At 51.2% G+C, this 15,958-nt stretch overlaps 1 protein-coding gene across 1 annotated transcript; it reads right to left on the bottom strand.

Annotated features, from left to right (window-relative positions):
• Positions 1-4,582: 4,582 nt before the first annotated feature.
• Positions 4,583-15,593, bottom strand: LOC142915390 (protein Wnt-5b-like). Its single transcript, XM_076061220.1, has 7 exons — positions 15,412-15,593; positions 14,331-14,439; positions 12,638-12,876; positions 11,542-11,873; positions 10,450-10,566; positions 8,876-9,185; positions 4,583-5,215 (listed from the first exon to the last, which is right to left on the bottom strand). Exons 2-7 carry the CDS (start codon positions 14,414-14,416, stop codon positions 5,121-5,123), a joined length of 1,179 nt encoding a protein of 392 aa, XP_075917335.1. The 5' UTR covers positions 14,417-14,439; positions 15,412-15,593; the 3' UTR covers positions 4,583-5,120.
• Positions 15,594-15,958: the final 365 nt, after the last annotated feature.

Genomic DNA, 15,958 nt, shown 5'->3' with positions numbered 1-15,958 from the left:
AGGAGTGGCAGCCTCTCCTCTGCAGTGAGCGTTCGAACATTCCACGTGGCCAACCGTAGTGGCTTTTCGTTGTTTCTGGAGTAGCCCCGAGGGTAGTTATTCAATCTCCTGGCTCCGCCAATTGGGGTTTGGCCAGGAGACGTCATAGACGCCTGGCCCCCCGGGGCCTCCGGCACAAGCTTAGTTGTTACATATTTCAGTTTAATTCGTAGTTTCGTGGTAATTAATTGAAGGTGGAGGGGTTACCAGCCCCTCGCACCCGTCCAGAGCCCCCGTTTAGCCCCTGTGGTGGACGCATATGCCATGAGGGGAGGAGCCAATCAAAATTGGATCTCCCCCCACAGCGCTGTCCACGACAGAGTTGCCCGTCCGGCACCGCGAGGAGGTAGGGGGTTGTTTTGCCGGACACACAGACACACACACACAGACACACACACAGACACACACACACACACAGATACACACACACAGACACACATACACACACGCAAACACACAGACAACGCTAACCGCTACACTACAATGCGTAACTCTTCCACATGCGAGGGTCACGTGACAGATTTGACGTCACAGCTCACTTGCCGTCCAAAAAATCTATACATTATTGAGCTCCCTTCCCCCCATGAAAACACAAAAGTGTATTTGTATAATGTTTGCACGGTGTACAGTCTGGAAAGTACCCACATGTCAAATTTCCAGTTTGTTGCATGTCGGGAAGTACGCTAAACATTTTGAACAGACAACACACACAATCACAACTTTGCCTTTTATATATATTTGGAGATGCAGTGAAAAACTTTCCCAAAATTCATCACGCGGTTTCAGTTTTTTGATTTTCAGTTTGATTTATTTTGGTTATAGTCCCGTGAGCCATTCGGCTCTTGAATCGGGTGCAACCACAACAAGCAACAAAACAAAAACACGACCAAGAAAATCATCTTACAGTGACTATGTGTGACTGTGCAAACAGCACTGTCATGGCACGCAATGAGAGGGCAAATGTCATAAATATTCCTGTAAGCCCTCGCATCTTCAACATTAATGTTGCCATAGAAACGTTGTGGGGTTTTTTGCTTCATTTAAAAAAATTAGTATCTGTTATTTTCATTTTATTTTCTATCTACGTGACTTTACCGAAAGAACCAAGAATATTAATTCCTGCAGTCACCAAAGTTTTAAGTCAAAACATTCACACACGTTGACAAAGCCTCACCTTGTGTTGTTGTGGGCAGGTCGCTTCTGATAACAAGAGCGGTATAGCAGCTCAAGCGGGCTTGGCCTGCTAACAAAAGAAAATAAAAACTGCGTGAATATTTACAATAAAACAAAGTTACAAAGTGGCGAGCCGGGTGAAGACAAATTAAACTTAAGCGAGATAAAGTGAATGCAATCAGGCGAGGGCAGGAGGCAAGGCCCCGCGTGGCTAGGCCCCGCGTTGTAAAGTTCCAACCTGGACATCGATTCCCATGCTCGCTGCTACTCAACTGACATCCCTGAGAGAGAGAGGCTCTACCTTGGTAAACAACAACAACCACCACCACAACAACCACCACAACGACCACCACTACCACCATGAGAATTTCTCACCTCGGATTTCAGTGCAAGCGTGGATCGGCAGCCTCCTGTTACCTCGCGACGTCACGCGGGTAAGCAGGTAACGTGACGTCACTTCCGGGGCAAGAGACACGCCCCTCCCATAATGAGCGGCTCTGTAACGAGTGTGAATACCTTGGTGACATGACATCACTAGCGAGGTACACCTCCCGCTGGCACTTCATGCCGATGAGGTCATGCTGAGTGGTGACGGCACAGAACGGGGATGGATTTTAAGTTGATTTAGATTCATTTTCCATTGCCCCCTCCCTTGGGTGCGTGAACTCAGCAACAACAACGTGAACATTATTGTGTGTACAGTGTGTGTGTACACCGCCTTTGCTCCCCACACACAGTGTGTATGTACACACTGTGTGTGTACGTACACACTGTGTGTGTGTGTACACTGTGTGTACACGTACACACTGTGTGTGCGTGTAGTGGGGAGCAAAGGCGGTGTATTGGCCAGTCATCTCAGTCAGTCGACCCATGGCATCTTCTCATCAATTTATTTTTTAAAATGTATTTTTATTTGTTATTTGCATTACATTTTTTATTTTTTTAATATTTTATTTTGTTTATGTTTTTGTTTTCTATCTACGTGACTTTACCGAAAGAACCAGGAATATGGTAGCGCATTCTCTATTTGTTGCAGAGGTTCAAAGTTCAAATCCGACAGGCACACCTGGCTACCCCAGTAACATTCACCACAATATGCGCTGTTCTGCTTCACGGCGGATGTCAAACAGAGTATTGTGTCACTCACAACGCACAGGTCATTGCATGTTGGTGTCACGGTCAAAATTGTGGTTAATTCCAAAACATTCGGAAACTCTACAACGGAAATGACGCGTCAATGATCGCCCCCTACAGACAGAATTATGCCACGTGCAGGCTGGTGGAGGGCCACCTTGTGCTACACAGGGGCAGCTGCCACTTAGGGGCACCCTTCGATTGTTTGAAATTCAATACGAAACACCGAGTTGCTGAGGCAATTAGGCAAGCGACTTATGAGTGCAAATGTTGTTTATAACGTAGTGAATGCTTGGGAGCTTAATTGTACCTCGCTCCTCCTCACAGATTTACCCAGCCCACAGATCTTACATATGAAAAGCTAATGGTCAGTGAGGTCAGCAGCACTGTAGGTTCTGGTGTCAAGGACATGGGCCTGCATTAGCTGGTCCACTGCTATATAGTCCAGCGGATGTTCTTGCTTGGACCCGGCGTGAATCCACGATGTTGTCTGGATGCACAGATGCCAGAACAGCCTGTTGGAAATGAGAAGCCCAAAGGCTGCACAGAAGTCTAACAGCCTCCTACCATTGTTATTGAGTTGATCTGGCCCATGCCTTCCAATAGCTCCAGACCAGGTGCCAGCATCATCACCAACTCGGGCATTGAAGTCACCCAACAGGATGACTCTATCAGGAGGGGCCACTTTTAGCTAACACCTGTGACAGGAGGTCATAGAAGGAATCTGAATCCACGGGCTTGCATGCATCCCTCCACTGATGTTCATCTTCGGTGGGGGCGTAAGCAACCACCACCACCATTCTCTGCCTCCTGTTGATGGGGAGGCGAGCCCAAAGTAGCCTGGGGCTTACAGCTTCCCACACCTCGCCGCCACCTTCCCACGCCGCCTTCATTCTTTTTTTCAGAATAAGAGCCACTCCTTGTTGTTTGGCATTCTCCTGCCCTGAGTGGAGGACTCTGCACCCCTCATGATGATTGGAGTCAGAGCCAGTCCACTGGATCTCCCGAATGCCACAGAGATCCAGGCGGTACCGGTCCAGCTCTGTACAGAGTAGCAGCCTCTCCTCCACGTGGCCACTCTCAGTGGCTTTTTGCCATTTCTAGAGGAACCCCAAGGGTAAGGATTCAGGCATTGCTCATTCTGTGTAACTTCCTGGATAATTAAATTATCATCATTTACACTCCGCACCCAGTTGTTATTTTTGCTGTCATCTGATGTACCGATTTGGGGAGGCATCACGCGCGTGCAGGGGCAGAGCCACAGGGGGGGGGGGGCTGGGGGGGGGCTTAGCCCCCCCTGAAATTTTGGGAAAGTCGGTAATCGGGATAACCCGATATCTGGCTGCTGCAAAATGCTGCAGGCTGCCACCTTGTGCTGCCATCTTGTGCTGCCCTGCAGGCTGCCACCTAGTGCTGCCCTGCAGGCTACCACCTCGTGCTGCCCTGCAGGCTGCCACCTTGTGCTGCCACCCTGTGTGCTGCCCTGCAGGCTGCTTGAGCGGCAGCCTTTCGAACTTATCGGCCACGTCAGCGGCTCCGACCTAATAATAAACTCCGCGTTCAAATCCAATAAAATGTGTTTCATACATTTGTGGCGCCCATTGGAAAACATAAACTGGATATCGCAGAATGTTGAAGTCAGCAACCCCCCAAAGTCAAAATCATGGCTCCGCCCCTGCGCGTGTGGACAGATGGAGGGGAAACTCGTGAATGTTGCGCGATTCTAGTTTATCGATAATGAAACTGTTCCAGTGGGATAAGGCGTTGCTGGAGAGCGTTACGGTATCCATCATGACGCCCACTCTCCCCCCCCCCCCCCCTTGGTTATCATTTGCAATCAATGCAGAACTAGTGCACCACTATACGCCATCATGAACACTACAGCCGACTTAATCGAGATCCAAAACGCACAGAAATTACAGTGATACTCTGATTTAACGTCGCTTCGCAAATTACGTGGTCACTTTATTAACCTCGCCACCCGATTTGCGTCGCCTCAACCCCCACACTCACGTCGCTGACAGCATCACCGTTCGTCCTCTCTCGTTATCCATCGCCTCTCAGCCCCTTCGCCTCCACCACCACCACCTACTACCACCATCACCACTTACTACTACCACCACTACCACCACCACCTACTACTACCACTACCACCACCACCATCACACTATCAATCGCTTCGGTATAACGCCGTTTCGATACTCAGGAACGCATCCCCGACGTCCACACACACAGATAGACACACAGAAAATTACTTTTATAGGCAAGGTTGTCTACAAGTGTAGCGTGAAGTGTATACAGTGCAACGCGGCTCAGTGAAGGGTATGACGGATGCTGCAGGGGCGGCTCCCTAAACAACTTTGTAGGGGTCACCGAACCGCACTGTGAACCCTCAGTGTGCCGAGTGAATGTTTCTAACATTTGGCAAAACGCGGCGTTAACAAGAACGGAGTTAAAAGGAACAACAAGGCCACTTAGTCACTAACCGCATTCAAGTGGTGACGGTCAAAAACAACGGTGCTTCTGCATTGTGGAAATTCACCATGTGCGGATGTTGACAAGTGTATAGTAGGGTAGTGAAGTGTAGCGTATCAACGTGTAGCGTTTGTAGTAGTGTAATGTATAGTGTGACGCGGCTCGTAGCGATGGGCATGCTGGATGCCGTGGTGCCCCAAACAAACTTCGTGGGGGTCACCAAACACCCGCAGGACCTGGGGCTGAAACCAGATGGAGTCCGATTTCAGCCGAGGCCACCCCTAGGCTGCGGCTTGAGGCTACTTGCACAAGAATTGATCGGTCCATGGGCACAGCTCGCAATCGACGTTCCAGTGGAGTTGTTCCTTGCATCCGCATTGCTTCTCCACCGTGACTGGGGGGGGGGGGGGGGAACAGCACGGGGCGAGAGTGCGAAACGAACGCGAGAAGCGTCGTCGTTTTGACCGCGAGATATTTTTTTTTGACCGCGAGATTTTTTTCATCGCAATCTTGCGATCGCCGTTGACGCCGCCGTCTCCGTGCCGGCGTTGCTTGGGTGGCTGTCCTAGCCCAAGTTTTTGTTTCTATCCTAGCCCAAGTATTTGTTTCTATCCTAGCCCAAGCGCTGTATATGCTGGTCATAGCGAAGTACCGTAGGATATGAAAGTATGTTATCTGCACGATGCGCCCTAATAAAAAAAAGAACAAAGGCAAGTTTTCCGAGGGACATTACAGTAGTGTAGAATAGTGTAGATTGGTGTATAGTTGTATAGTGTAGCTTGCAGCGTAGTGTATAGTGCAGTGGTTCTTAACCTGGGTTCGATCGAACCCCAGGGGTTCGGTGAGTCGATCTCAGGGGTTCGGCAGAGCCCCCGCCACGGAGGTCCGGACACACTTGAATTATTGTGTAAATTTGTGATGACACACACGGCCCGCTTGGCCATCACTGGCTGCAGATGATCATGCAACACTGCTTGGCCAATCAGCGCTGCGGGGAATTTAGTGCGTACTCAGTAGTCAACATGTGACTGTTGTTGTCGTACATCGTGTGATTTCTTTAATATTTTATCCATACTAACTATGTCGGGCAAAAGAAGAAAGTGGTCGGACGAATATGTACAACATGGATTCTCATGTATCACGGAACGTGATGGGAGTGAGCGTCCTATCTGCATGATTTGCAACGCCAAGTTGAGCAACTCTAGTCTTGCACCGGCAAAACTAAAGGAACACTTCTTGAAGCTGCATGGAGACGGGGAATACAAGAACACAACACTTGCTGAATTCAGGGTGAAGAGAGCCAGATTCGATGAAAGGGCCTCTCTGCCTGCTCTTGGATTTGTACCTGTTAACAAACCGATCCTGACAGCATCGTACGAAGTTGCTTACCTGATCGCAAAGCAGGGCAAGCCACACACCATTGGTGAAACACTTGTGAAACCAGCTGCATTAAAGATGGCGAATCTGATACTCGGAACAGCGGCCGAAGGTAAATTATCCCAAATTCCCCTTTCAAATGACACCATCAGTGACAGAATAGAAGACATGAGTAAAGACATCTTGGCTCAAGTAGTCGCGGATCTGATTTCAAGCCCGGCAAAATTCAGCCTTCAACTCGACGAAACCACAGACGTTTCTGATCTAAGCCAGCTTGCTGTTTTTGTACGCTATGTGAAAGACGACATGATTAAAGAAGAGTTTTTATTTTGTAAGCCTCTTACAACAACAACGAAGGCAGCCGATGTGAAGAAGCTTGTGGATGACTTCTTCAGAGACAACAATCTTTCATGGGATATGGTTTCTGCAGTTTGTACGGACGGAGCTCCAGTCATGCTGGGAAGAAAGTCTGGTTTTGGTGCGCTAGTAAAGGCCGATGCACCACACATCATTGTGACGCATTGTATTCTGCACAGGCATGCGTTGGCAACAAAAAACTTACCTCCAAAAATGGCAGAAGTATTAAAAACTGTGGTGGAATGTGTGAACTATGTGCGAAAAAGTGCTCTGAGGCACCGCATCTTCAGTGAGCTGTGTAAAGAAATGGGCTCTGAATTTGAGGTACTTCTGCTCCATTCTAATATTCGGTGGTTATCCCGGGGACAGGTGCTGAATCGTGTTTTTGCCATGCGTGTGGAATTAGCCCTGTTTTTGCAAGAGCACCAACACTGCCATGCAGATTGCTTCAAAAATCCTGAGTTCATTCTCATTTTAGCGTACATGGCTGATATATTCGCAGCTCTCAATCATCTCAATCAGCAGATGCAGGGTGGTGGAGTCAATATCATGGAAGCGGAAGAACACCTGAAGGCTTTTCAAAAAAAGCTACCGTTATGGAAACGACGAACATAGAACAATAACTTCGCAAACTTCCCGCTTCTGGACGACTGTGCAAGTAAGATCGAAGATGTGTCTGGAATCGGAGATATTTCTGTATCCACGGAACTGAAGCAAACAATTGCCACGCACTTAGATGAGCTTGCAAAGTCTCTCGACGGATATTTCCCTACAAGAGAGTCATATCCAGCATGGGTGAGACAGCCGTTCACGTTTGCTGTTGAAACAGCAGATGTCAATGATGAATTCCTCGACGAAATCATTGAAATTCAGCAGAGCCAGGTTCAACAGCAACTCTTCAGAACAACAACGCTCTCAACGTTTTGGTGTCGACAAATGAACAAGTATCCAGTTATTGCTAAGAAAGCCCTGGATTTTTTATACCATTTGTTACAACATATCTTTGTGAGCAATCCTTTTCGAGGATGCTGGACATAAAAACGAAGAAAAGGAACAGACTTTGCTGTGAAAATGACATGAGAGTGGCACTTGCCAAGGTGAAGCCACGCATATCTGAACTGATCTCTCAAAGGCAACAGCAGAAGTCACATTGATTTCCAGGTATGTAATTTGTTGTGAGTTTATGCATTGTGTTGGTTTTATTCTTTGAACAAGGTAATGTTCATGCACGGCTCATTTTGTGTACCAGTAAAAAATATATCTATGTCTTGAATTTGAAAAAAATCACATTTTATTTTTCACTAAAGAGGGGTTCGGTGAATGCGCATATGAAACTGGTGGGGTTTGGTACCTCCAACAAGGTTAAGAACCACTGGTATAGTGTGTGATGTGTAGTCGTGCATTGCAGTGTATAGTGTGCGTGCTGAACTTCTTCACACCGTACGTAGCTAACCATGCTCAGGAGGTGCGGGGGAAGGGCAAACACTAAAAGTGCTTCTAAAGAAGAGCTTTAAATCTAAGCGCCTTCTAATATCGGAAGAGCATTCCAGACGGCCACAGAAGCACATCCGAGAGCGCTGCGCAATGATGCAGTGACCACCGCCTTTGTTCGATGGCCGAGCCAAAAAGCCGTTGCTACCAAGATGACCGGAGTTTGTTCCAACGGTTCACGCTCCTGGACGAGATCATTTTTTTTACCGTGGTTTATTTGTGGAAAGCCGAGTGGCTGAGCGGAATCAAAATGGCTGACTCCGTTTCAGATCGCGGGCTCCCAATTCCGTGTTTCGGCCGTCCGTAATTTCAACAATAAATGCTGCTACGTTTGAGTTGTACATTTTTGCTCGATACCAGATTAGAAAAATTCCGAAAATGTCCTTTCACTGAAATGTGACACACATGTAGAGAGAGACATCAGAGGTTGTGGGTTCGATGCCTGCCCCTGCTGCTGCATATTTGGAGTCTGCGTCTCATCATCATCACGGTGGCTAGTAGATGTTAACTATCTCGCCTGATATGCAGGGGTCGTGGGTTCAATCCCAACTCTGACAATGACCGCTGTTGTATGTTTGGAGCGTTTCAGATCTGCCTTGTGCTCGCGGATCTGGTCAGAGACGTGATGTTTCGTTTACCCAACGTAACAATCACCACATGTGCAACTTCGTTTGTAGACTCCAGGGCATTGCAGGTCAGGAATGACATCCTTCACAGATGGGATTAGATCACGGATTTTATGTAATATGAAATAGTTGCCGCTTTTTAATGAATAGTTTTAGTTTATTTTCGGGGAGGGGAGGGGGGGTGGGTGGGGTGAGGTGTGCACCTTGAGAGGTGTCGTATCCTCTGTCACAGCACGTGACGGAGCGTCCCTCGGTGGCCCCCTCCGAGGTGATGCTGTACTGCGGCCCCACCGTGCCGGGGACGCCATGAGTCTCGTCGCGCTCGCAATACTCCGGGCTGGCGTTCACGTGAACCAGGTCGCTCGCCGTGGGCGCCGTCAACCGCTCGTTCACCGCCTCCAGACGCCGGCGGGGCCAGCGGGCGGCGCCGCCCCTGCCGCCGTTGGCGCCTCCGGCACTGCCCCCACCGTTGTGGCTTACCAGCTGCACGGCGGAACTTCTGTCGTACTTTTCCTGCGGCAACCATAATCGTCGTCATCAGGGGATGTGGTGGTTGTTGAGTGAATGCGGGGAGCTCCCTTAGCTGTGAGGGACCCCCCCCCTCCCCCACCCCCCACCCCCGTCTGTAACCCTCCTATGGATTCATCCTCACTCTTGGTTCTTTCGGTAAAGTCACGTAGGTAAAGAAAATAAAAGATAAAAAAATGTAATCACGACGTTTCGATTGCAACACAAGCAATCATCATCAGGTGTGACAACCACAGCAAGAACATTTTACTGAAGTGGGAGAGAAACCGGAGTCAAGGGGTTTATACTGGCCATGGTAGGGGGGGGGGGGAGTGGGCGGGGCTGTAGGTGCAGGAAGAGGGGCCAGTGGGGAGAGAGCCACGCATCTACAACGATTGCCGCCAACACGGATGGTGGCACTCGCAACAAAATAGCCGCACTGCCAAGCGCTGACGATGTAATTAACTCTGTAAAATAGACTAGTATCCGGTAAATAAGAGGGAACAACTATGAACTGTTCAATTTTACTTGGTTAATAACACATTTTAATGATTGCTCAGTTTGTATCTGTCCTCTGGGTTGAAGTTATGTCTGTGTTTGTATATCTGGATGGCTTCATGAACAAATCTTTGATGGTAGCCAGACGGCTTGCAGAGCACTTTGGTCTCGGAGAAAACAATATCATGGGAGCCCACGGCGTTGTAGCAGTGATCAGCCACGGCGGAAAATTTAGTCCTGCCGTATTTCAAATCTCGCGGATACGGTCTGAGACATGACATTTCATTTCCCCAATGTAACAATCGAAACAAATGCAACTCAGTTTGTAAACTCCAGGGTATTGCATGTCAGGAATGACATCCTTCACAGATGGGATTAGATCAGGGGTTGTGTACTGTACTGAATCGGACCTGGATCTTGTGCTTGTTTTTAAGATTTTGGAAATCTTTTTGGTAACGCCTGCTATGTATGGTGACGTGATGGTTCCCCCACCCCCACCATGCCCAGTATAAACCCCTTGACTCCGGCTTCTTTCCCACTTCAGCAAAATTTCTTGCTGTGGTTGTCACACCTGATGACGATTGCTTGTGTTGCAATCGAAACGTCGTGATTTTTTAAATATTTTTATTTTTTATTTTCTTTACCTCCGTGACTTTACCGAAATATCCTTGCGGTCATGAAACTTCAAATCTAGAAGGCTTCATCCTCGTCACTCCCACCCCACACTCACCTCCTCTGGGTGCAGTCTCATCACCTGCAGCCGTGAGCTCACCTTCAGAAAGTTCCCAACGCTGCGAAAGTCGGCGAGCTGCTGCCAGCAGATTTTCAGCATGCAGGTGCCAAATAACACGTGGCACTTGCAGCCCATGTACGCCAGATTGTACACCGCCTGCAGCACCACCACCACCACCGTCATCATCGTCACCACCACCACCACCACACTCACCGCCACCATCATAATCGCCACTACCAACCGCCGTTCGCTAACAAGTGGCGGTGACGTCACGACGGCACCTGTGCCTGCGTCCGGGGATGGAATTCCTTTCCAGCTCAGACCCAGCGTGCCCTTCGCCACAAACATCACCTCTTGCTGTGTGTAACGGCTCTCTCGCTGCTCCAGCAGTTCAACTGCTGGGGTATGCTTTTTCGCCCTAAAGACGACCGCTTTGTGGTGTTGCGATCAAAGCAGCGTGGACGTTTTATTTTTTCTACCTCCGTGATGACTTTACCGAAATAACCCAAAGGGGTGTGGATTCCTGCAGTCGCGAAAGCTTCAAATCAAGATTCATGCATAACAATAATCTTAAATGTAAGAACTGTATCCTGCGACCAGACGTTATTGTACTTGAAACATAAACCGGTAAAATTTTGATTTAAAGCTTTCGTGATTGCAGGGATTCATATTCTTGGTTTTTTCGGTAAAGTCACGTAGAAGGGAAAAATGAAATAATAAATAAATATATAAGCCAATTCAATTCTCACGATGTTTCGACTGCAACACAAGCAATCATCAGGTGTGAAAACCACAGCAAGAAAATTTGAAAAAAGTTGTGTTTTTTTCTTCAAATTTTGATGATGATTGTTTGTGTTGCAGTCGAAACGTCGTGAGAATTTTAATGTTCATATTTTTATTTTTTTATTATTTTATTGTTTCCCTTCTACATGACTTCACCGAAAGAACCAAGAATATAACCGGTGAAAGTTAAAGCGAGAATCATTGCATCAATCACGATTGGTAATACAACCCGAGCCGACAAAGCCGAACCTAATTTGCATTGATCGCATAAAATAACTTTTTTCCATTACATTTGTTTTTTTAATGACAATACACACACATGCACAACCCACCCGTTCACCCACTCACCAGCCGGCCGGCCTCATTGTTGTGCAAATTCATCGCCAAAGACTCCCCTCCTTGCCCGCTGCCACGATTGTGATCGCCCGCATCCACGAACCACTTGGCGAATTGGTATCCGTATTCGACGTCGTCTCCGGAGCCGCCCCGCCGAGCATCCGGCGGTAGCTTCATGGCGTGGGGAACGACCCAGGAGCAAGCACCCTGCAGGGCCCCCTGGCGGCAGGCGCGCGCCACCACGTGGGCCACTCCGGCAGCGGTGACGGCGGAGACGAACGCGGCCTCGCGCGAGCCTGGGGAGACTCCCAGGGGGGCGTCGTGCGTGAAGCCCGCCCCGTCAGCTGGAGACGGTGCGGCCAGACCGGTGTGGGAAGGGGTTTTGGGGGAGAACACGCCAAGCAGGTGGTAGGGAAAACGTCGCCTATTTAGAGACAGACCCCTCTCACGGGATTTGCCCGGGGACCGAACAATGGGCTCCGCGGCCCTGCGAAAGGAGAGCCCCCGAATCGGCGGCGTGGGGGCGCGCAGCTCAGAAGCGGCAGCAGCACGAGCGGCTGGGGAGAGCTCCCACCCTCAAGGACCGACACGAGTGGGGACCAGGGGGATCGTCGCCGCGGGTAGGAGCCGAGCGCCGTCTCCAACTCCGCGGAATAGATCTCGGGACAGGGAAACGATCAGGTGACGGGTATTACGATCGCTGCTTTTACAGCGGCCGACCTGGGGAGCGAACTAGGGCCGGTGGGACGTCCGGGACCCCCAAGAGGCGTGCCAGGAGCGTCAGGAGCAGTGAAGCGAGCGAGCCGCAGCCTGGCACTGGCCCAGAGCGAAGGCGGTTGCCATCGGGATAACGGGGCGGCCGCTTGGGCCGCCCGCGGACATCTCCTGCTGCCCGAGGACGGGAACTCTGCGAAGCAGAGTCGCGTAGGGGAGGGGGAAACCCCTGGAGGAGGAACGCGGGAACTCCGAAGCAGAGTCGCGTAGGGGTGGGAGGTGGGCGACCCCACCCCCTTTCCCCCCCAAAAAAAGCTTCTGTGTGCGTGTCTCGGGGAAGCGGTCGGGCACCTTAGGTGCGAGTGGATGTGGCGGGCTCGCTCTGACCCCTTACCCGACTCGGCCACGAGGTCCAGTGCGTCCTCCGCGCTAGGCACGGTGCAGTTCCACCGTTTGCCCTGGAACTGGTGCCGGCACTCGGACAGCGCCAGGTGGACGCCCTCGGCCACGTGCGCCACGTGGTCCCGGTGCCGCAGGCATATTCTGCGCTGTGCGGGAGACAGCCCCGGCACCCAAATGCACAGCGGCCGATACTCGGAGGGGTCAAAGTTGGGGGCCCACAGTGCGAGCGACCTGCAGAGGGATGGGGGCGGAAGTCACGGTGGCCGGGGGATGTTGACTACCTCGCCTGGTACGCAGGCAGTTGTGGGTTCGATCCCAACCCCTTAAAAAATGCCTGCTGCTGCATGTACGTTTTGAGTTTGCATGTCTCTCCCCGTGGTTGCGTGGATTCATCTCCAGGTCCCTCTGGTTTAGAATCAACGTCTCTACGCGTTTGGAGTGATTTGGCTGCTGCTATAAATCAGCACGTGATGATGATATCGGCCACTTTCTTGAGCTATAAAGTGCGATAGCCAGGCCTCTCCTGAAAAAGTGCTACATGATAAAAAGTTAAATAGAGCAAATATCTGTGGAATTTCTACAGGTTTGTAAATTTGAATATTACACGATGTACACACACACACACGAGTTATTCTTCTCTGAAGTTGTGTAGTGACACAGCGCCGACCGCTGTCCAGCGGCGGCAACTGCTGTGGACAGCAAGTGCACTCACGCCGTCGAGAGTCTACACACGGCCGCTGCGTGCCGGCAGGGCGGAGGAACCGGGGCAAGGGTCACGGAAGACCTCACAGGGAGGGAGGCCCCTGGAACCCTCTGGTTGGTTTGAGAAGGGAGGTGGGGCCAGGGGCGGGGCCAGGGCAGGGCCAGGGGCGGGGCCAGGCCAGGCCAGGGGCCAGGGGCAATATAAAAGCAGCGGTGAGAGCGCTCCGGGCTGCCGGTACTGGGAATGGACTCTTCTTCTCATTGTCGCCTTCACCGGTAATTGTGCGGCCGGACAGCGGTTGGTCGTCTCGGTCGACGCAACGCGGTTCAGGGTCGTGTCTGGGCCGCGGCTGTACGGCAGCGTGGTCGAGAGAGAGAGGCCGGAGTTGGTGTAACGGAAATAAGAGACGGTGCCTCCTGCGACTGCATCGTCTCCGACTGTGCGTGTGCGTGCCGCACGCCGGAGGAGGACGCTACATGGGCGCAGGATGGGAAACAAGCGATTGTCTTTTAGCGCGCAAGACCCCGGCCGAGCCAAGTGACTCTTTCCTCAGCGGCGACCTGGCGATCATCACGCTGACACTTACAGCAGTAGGCAAACACTCTCAACGCGTGCTTCTAAATGTGGAGGGAATAATCGGAGGACCCCGGAATAAAAATTCTTAAGACGACCACGGGGAAAAATATAGCAACTCCAAATATACGGCATGTGTCAAGGTCGCGATTGAACCCACGACCTCCTGCATAACAGCCGAGGTCGTCAACATCTCCTAGCCACCATGGTGCCCCAATATACCGCGCTAGATACTGTATATGTGATGTATATACACGCACACGATAAAAAAAATCCCGTACAACAACCGTATTGAGTGTGCAAAATAGAGGCAAGGTAAGAAGGGTGCTCAAATCGACGTCGAAACTTGTGAGCTCTCATCGCAGCAGTGAGGACGAAGACAGCGGCAGTGGCGGCGGCTTGCGGTCACCACAAGGAGGCGCTGGCGACTGCCCACAGCTGTGCCAAGGCGCAGAGCCCCAGCGGGAACCAGTCCACACGTCGCAGGGGATCCATCGAAATCCTCGTGGTCAGCGGCGCTGCGCAGAAGAGAAGCGGCCCGGTGGTGACGATGTTAACTCCCTCGCCTGGTACACAAGAGGTCGTGGGTTCGACCCTGACGATGCCCGCTGCCGTATGTTTTGAGTTTTCACGTCTCGCTCATCATCATCATCATCACCACCATGGTGGCTGGGAGATGTTCATTACCTCGCGTGGTACGCGGGATCGAACCCACGACCGCTTGCGTACCAGGCGAGGGAGTTAACATCTCCTAGCCACAGTGATCGTGACCAACTCGACTGCCGTCACTCTGGTGGGTACGATGGAATTAAGCTGCGGTAACGACGTTAAATCTATGAATGCATGCGGGGTATATGGAGGTGCGGGCTATCTGAATTTCTGCGGGTTACATGCTTGAAACTACGGTAGTCTCAATGGAGCGTGGCTGCTGGTGGAGGGGGGTGAGGGCATGTGAGGATGATGAGTCTCCCCGGTATCGTCTGAAGAGCGCGATGGGCCGGGGAGTTTCATGCTCCCCACCGTGAAACACTTGCACACGCACACACAAAGACAAAGGTCCCCCGTGCAAGCCTTAGACCGTCGAGGCAAGTACCGTTAGCGAGTAGCGGCGCCACGCTCGGCCGCCTTTGTCTCCCCTGTGGCGAGGTCTACCCATCGCACCAGGTGTGCTCATTTGAGGCCGAGTATACCTAGGGGAGGCCCAGGACCGGTTCAGATAATCGTCACTGGCGTTGGCCGTGAGCGAGGGAACTGAAATCGGGTCAAGAATTGACTCCACCTACGTTCATCAGATTTATATTTTTAAGGCCGGAAGTTTGACCACTCGCTCGCTCCCTTCGGGGCGAAGCGGCTAAGGAGCGAAATCCTTTCGCGTGAAGACGAAAAAAAACTCGCCCGCAATGTGGCGCCATTCCGATTGCAAACGGTGCGACACTTCGGGACGTGCTCCACGGGCCGTGGACGAGTTTCCCCGTCGTCGGCAGTCTCACCTGGCAGGTGCACAGGCAGGTACACAGCCTGGCAGGCAGGTAGGTAGGCTGGCAGGCAGGAAGGCAGGGCAGGCAGGTGGGGCAGGCAGGCAGGCGGGTAGGCAGGCAGGCAGGCGGGCAGGTAGGCGGGCAGGCAGGCAGTGGAATCCACACCCCCGCAGTGTCAGCGGAGGGCCCTTTTATAGATCTTGTTGTTTGTCAAATTAGTCATCACGGCGTGCTCATCACGAGTCCACGTGCTCCCGAGATGATCTCATCCCACACACACCTGCAGCCACTTTCCACAAAGCCCTGCCCCCCTCCCCACGTGCGTCCCTCGCTCCTCATCAATCAAGAGACACCCTGCCCCCAACGCCATCACTCTGACTGCCACAGTGATAGACTTGGGGGGTGGGTTATGTCCGCAACGTTGTGTCCACGTTCACGCAGATGCGTAAACGTGGTTTTCTCGACATATTATTTATGTTGAGTTTAACACGTAGGCTTTCGCGACCAATATTATTCACAATCAAGGTTTTTGGGTTAGATCGTGTTATTTAATGTGTTT

The sequence above is a fragment of the Petromyzon marinus genome, unplaced genomic scaffold (assembly GCF_048934315.1).
Source record: "Petromyzon marinus isolate PM22_M1 ecotype Great Lakes invasive population unplaced genomic scaffold, UKy_Petmar_22M1.pri1.0 PM_G_Scaffold_30, whole genome shotgun sequence".
NCBI classification, from domain to species: domain Eukaryota; kingdom Metazoa; phylum Chordata; class Hyperoartia; order Petromyzontiformes; family Petromyzontidae; genus Petromyzon; species Petromyzon marinus.
This window is presented reverse-complemented; position numbering and strand designations above follow the sequence as displayed.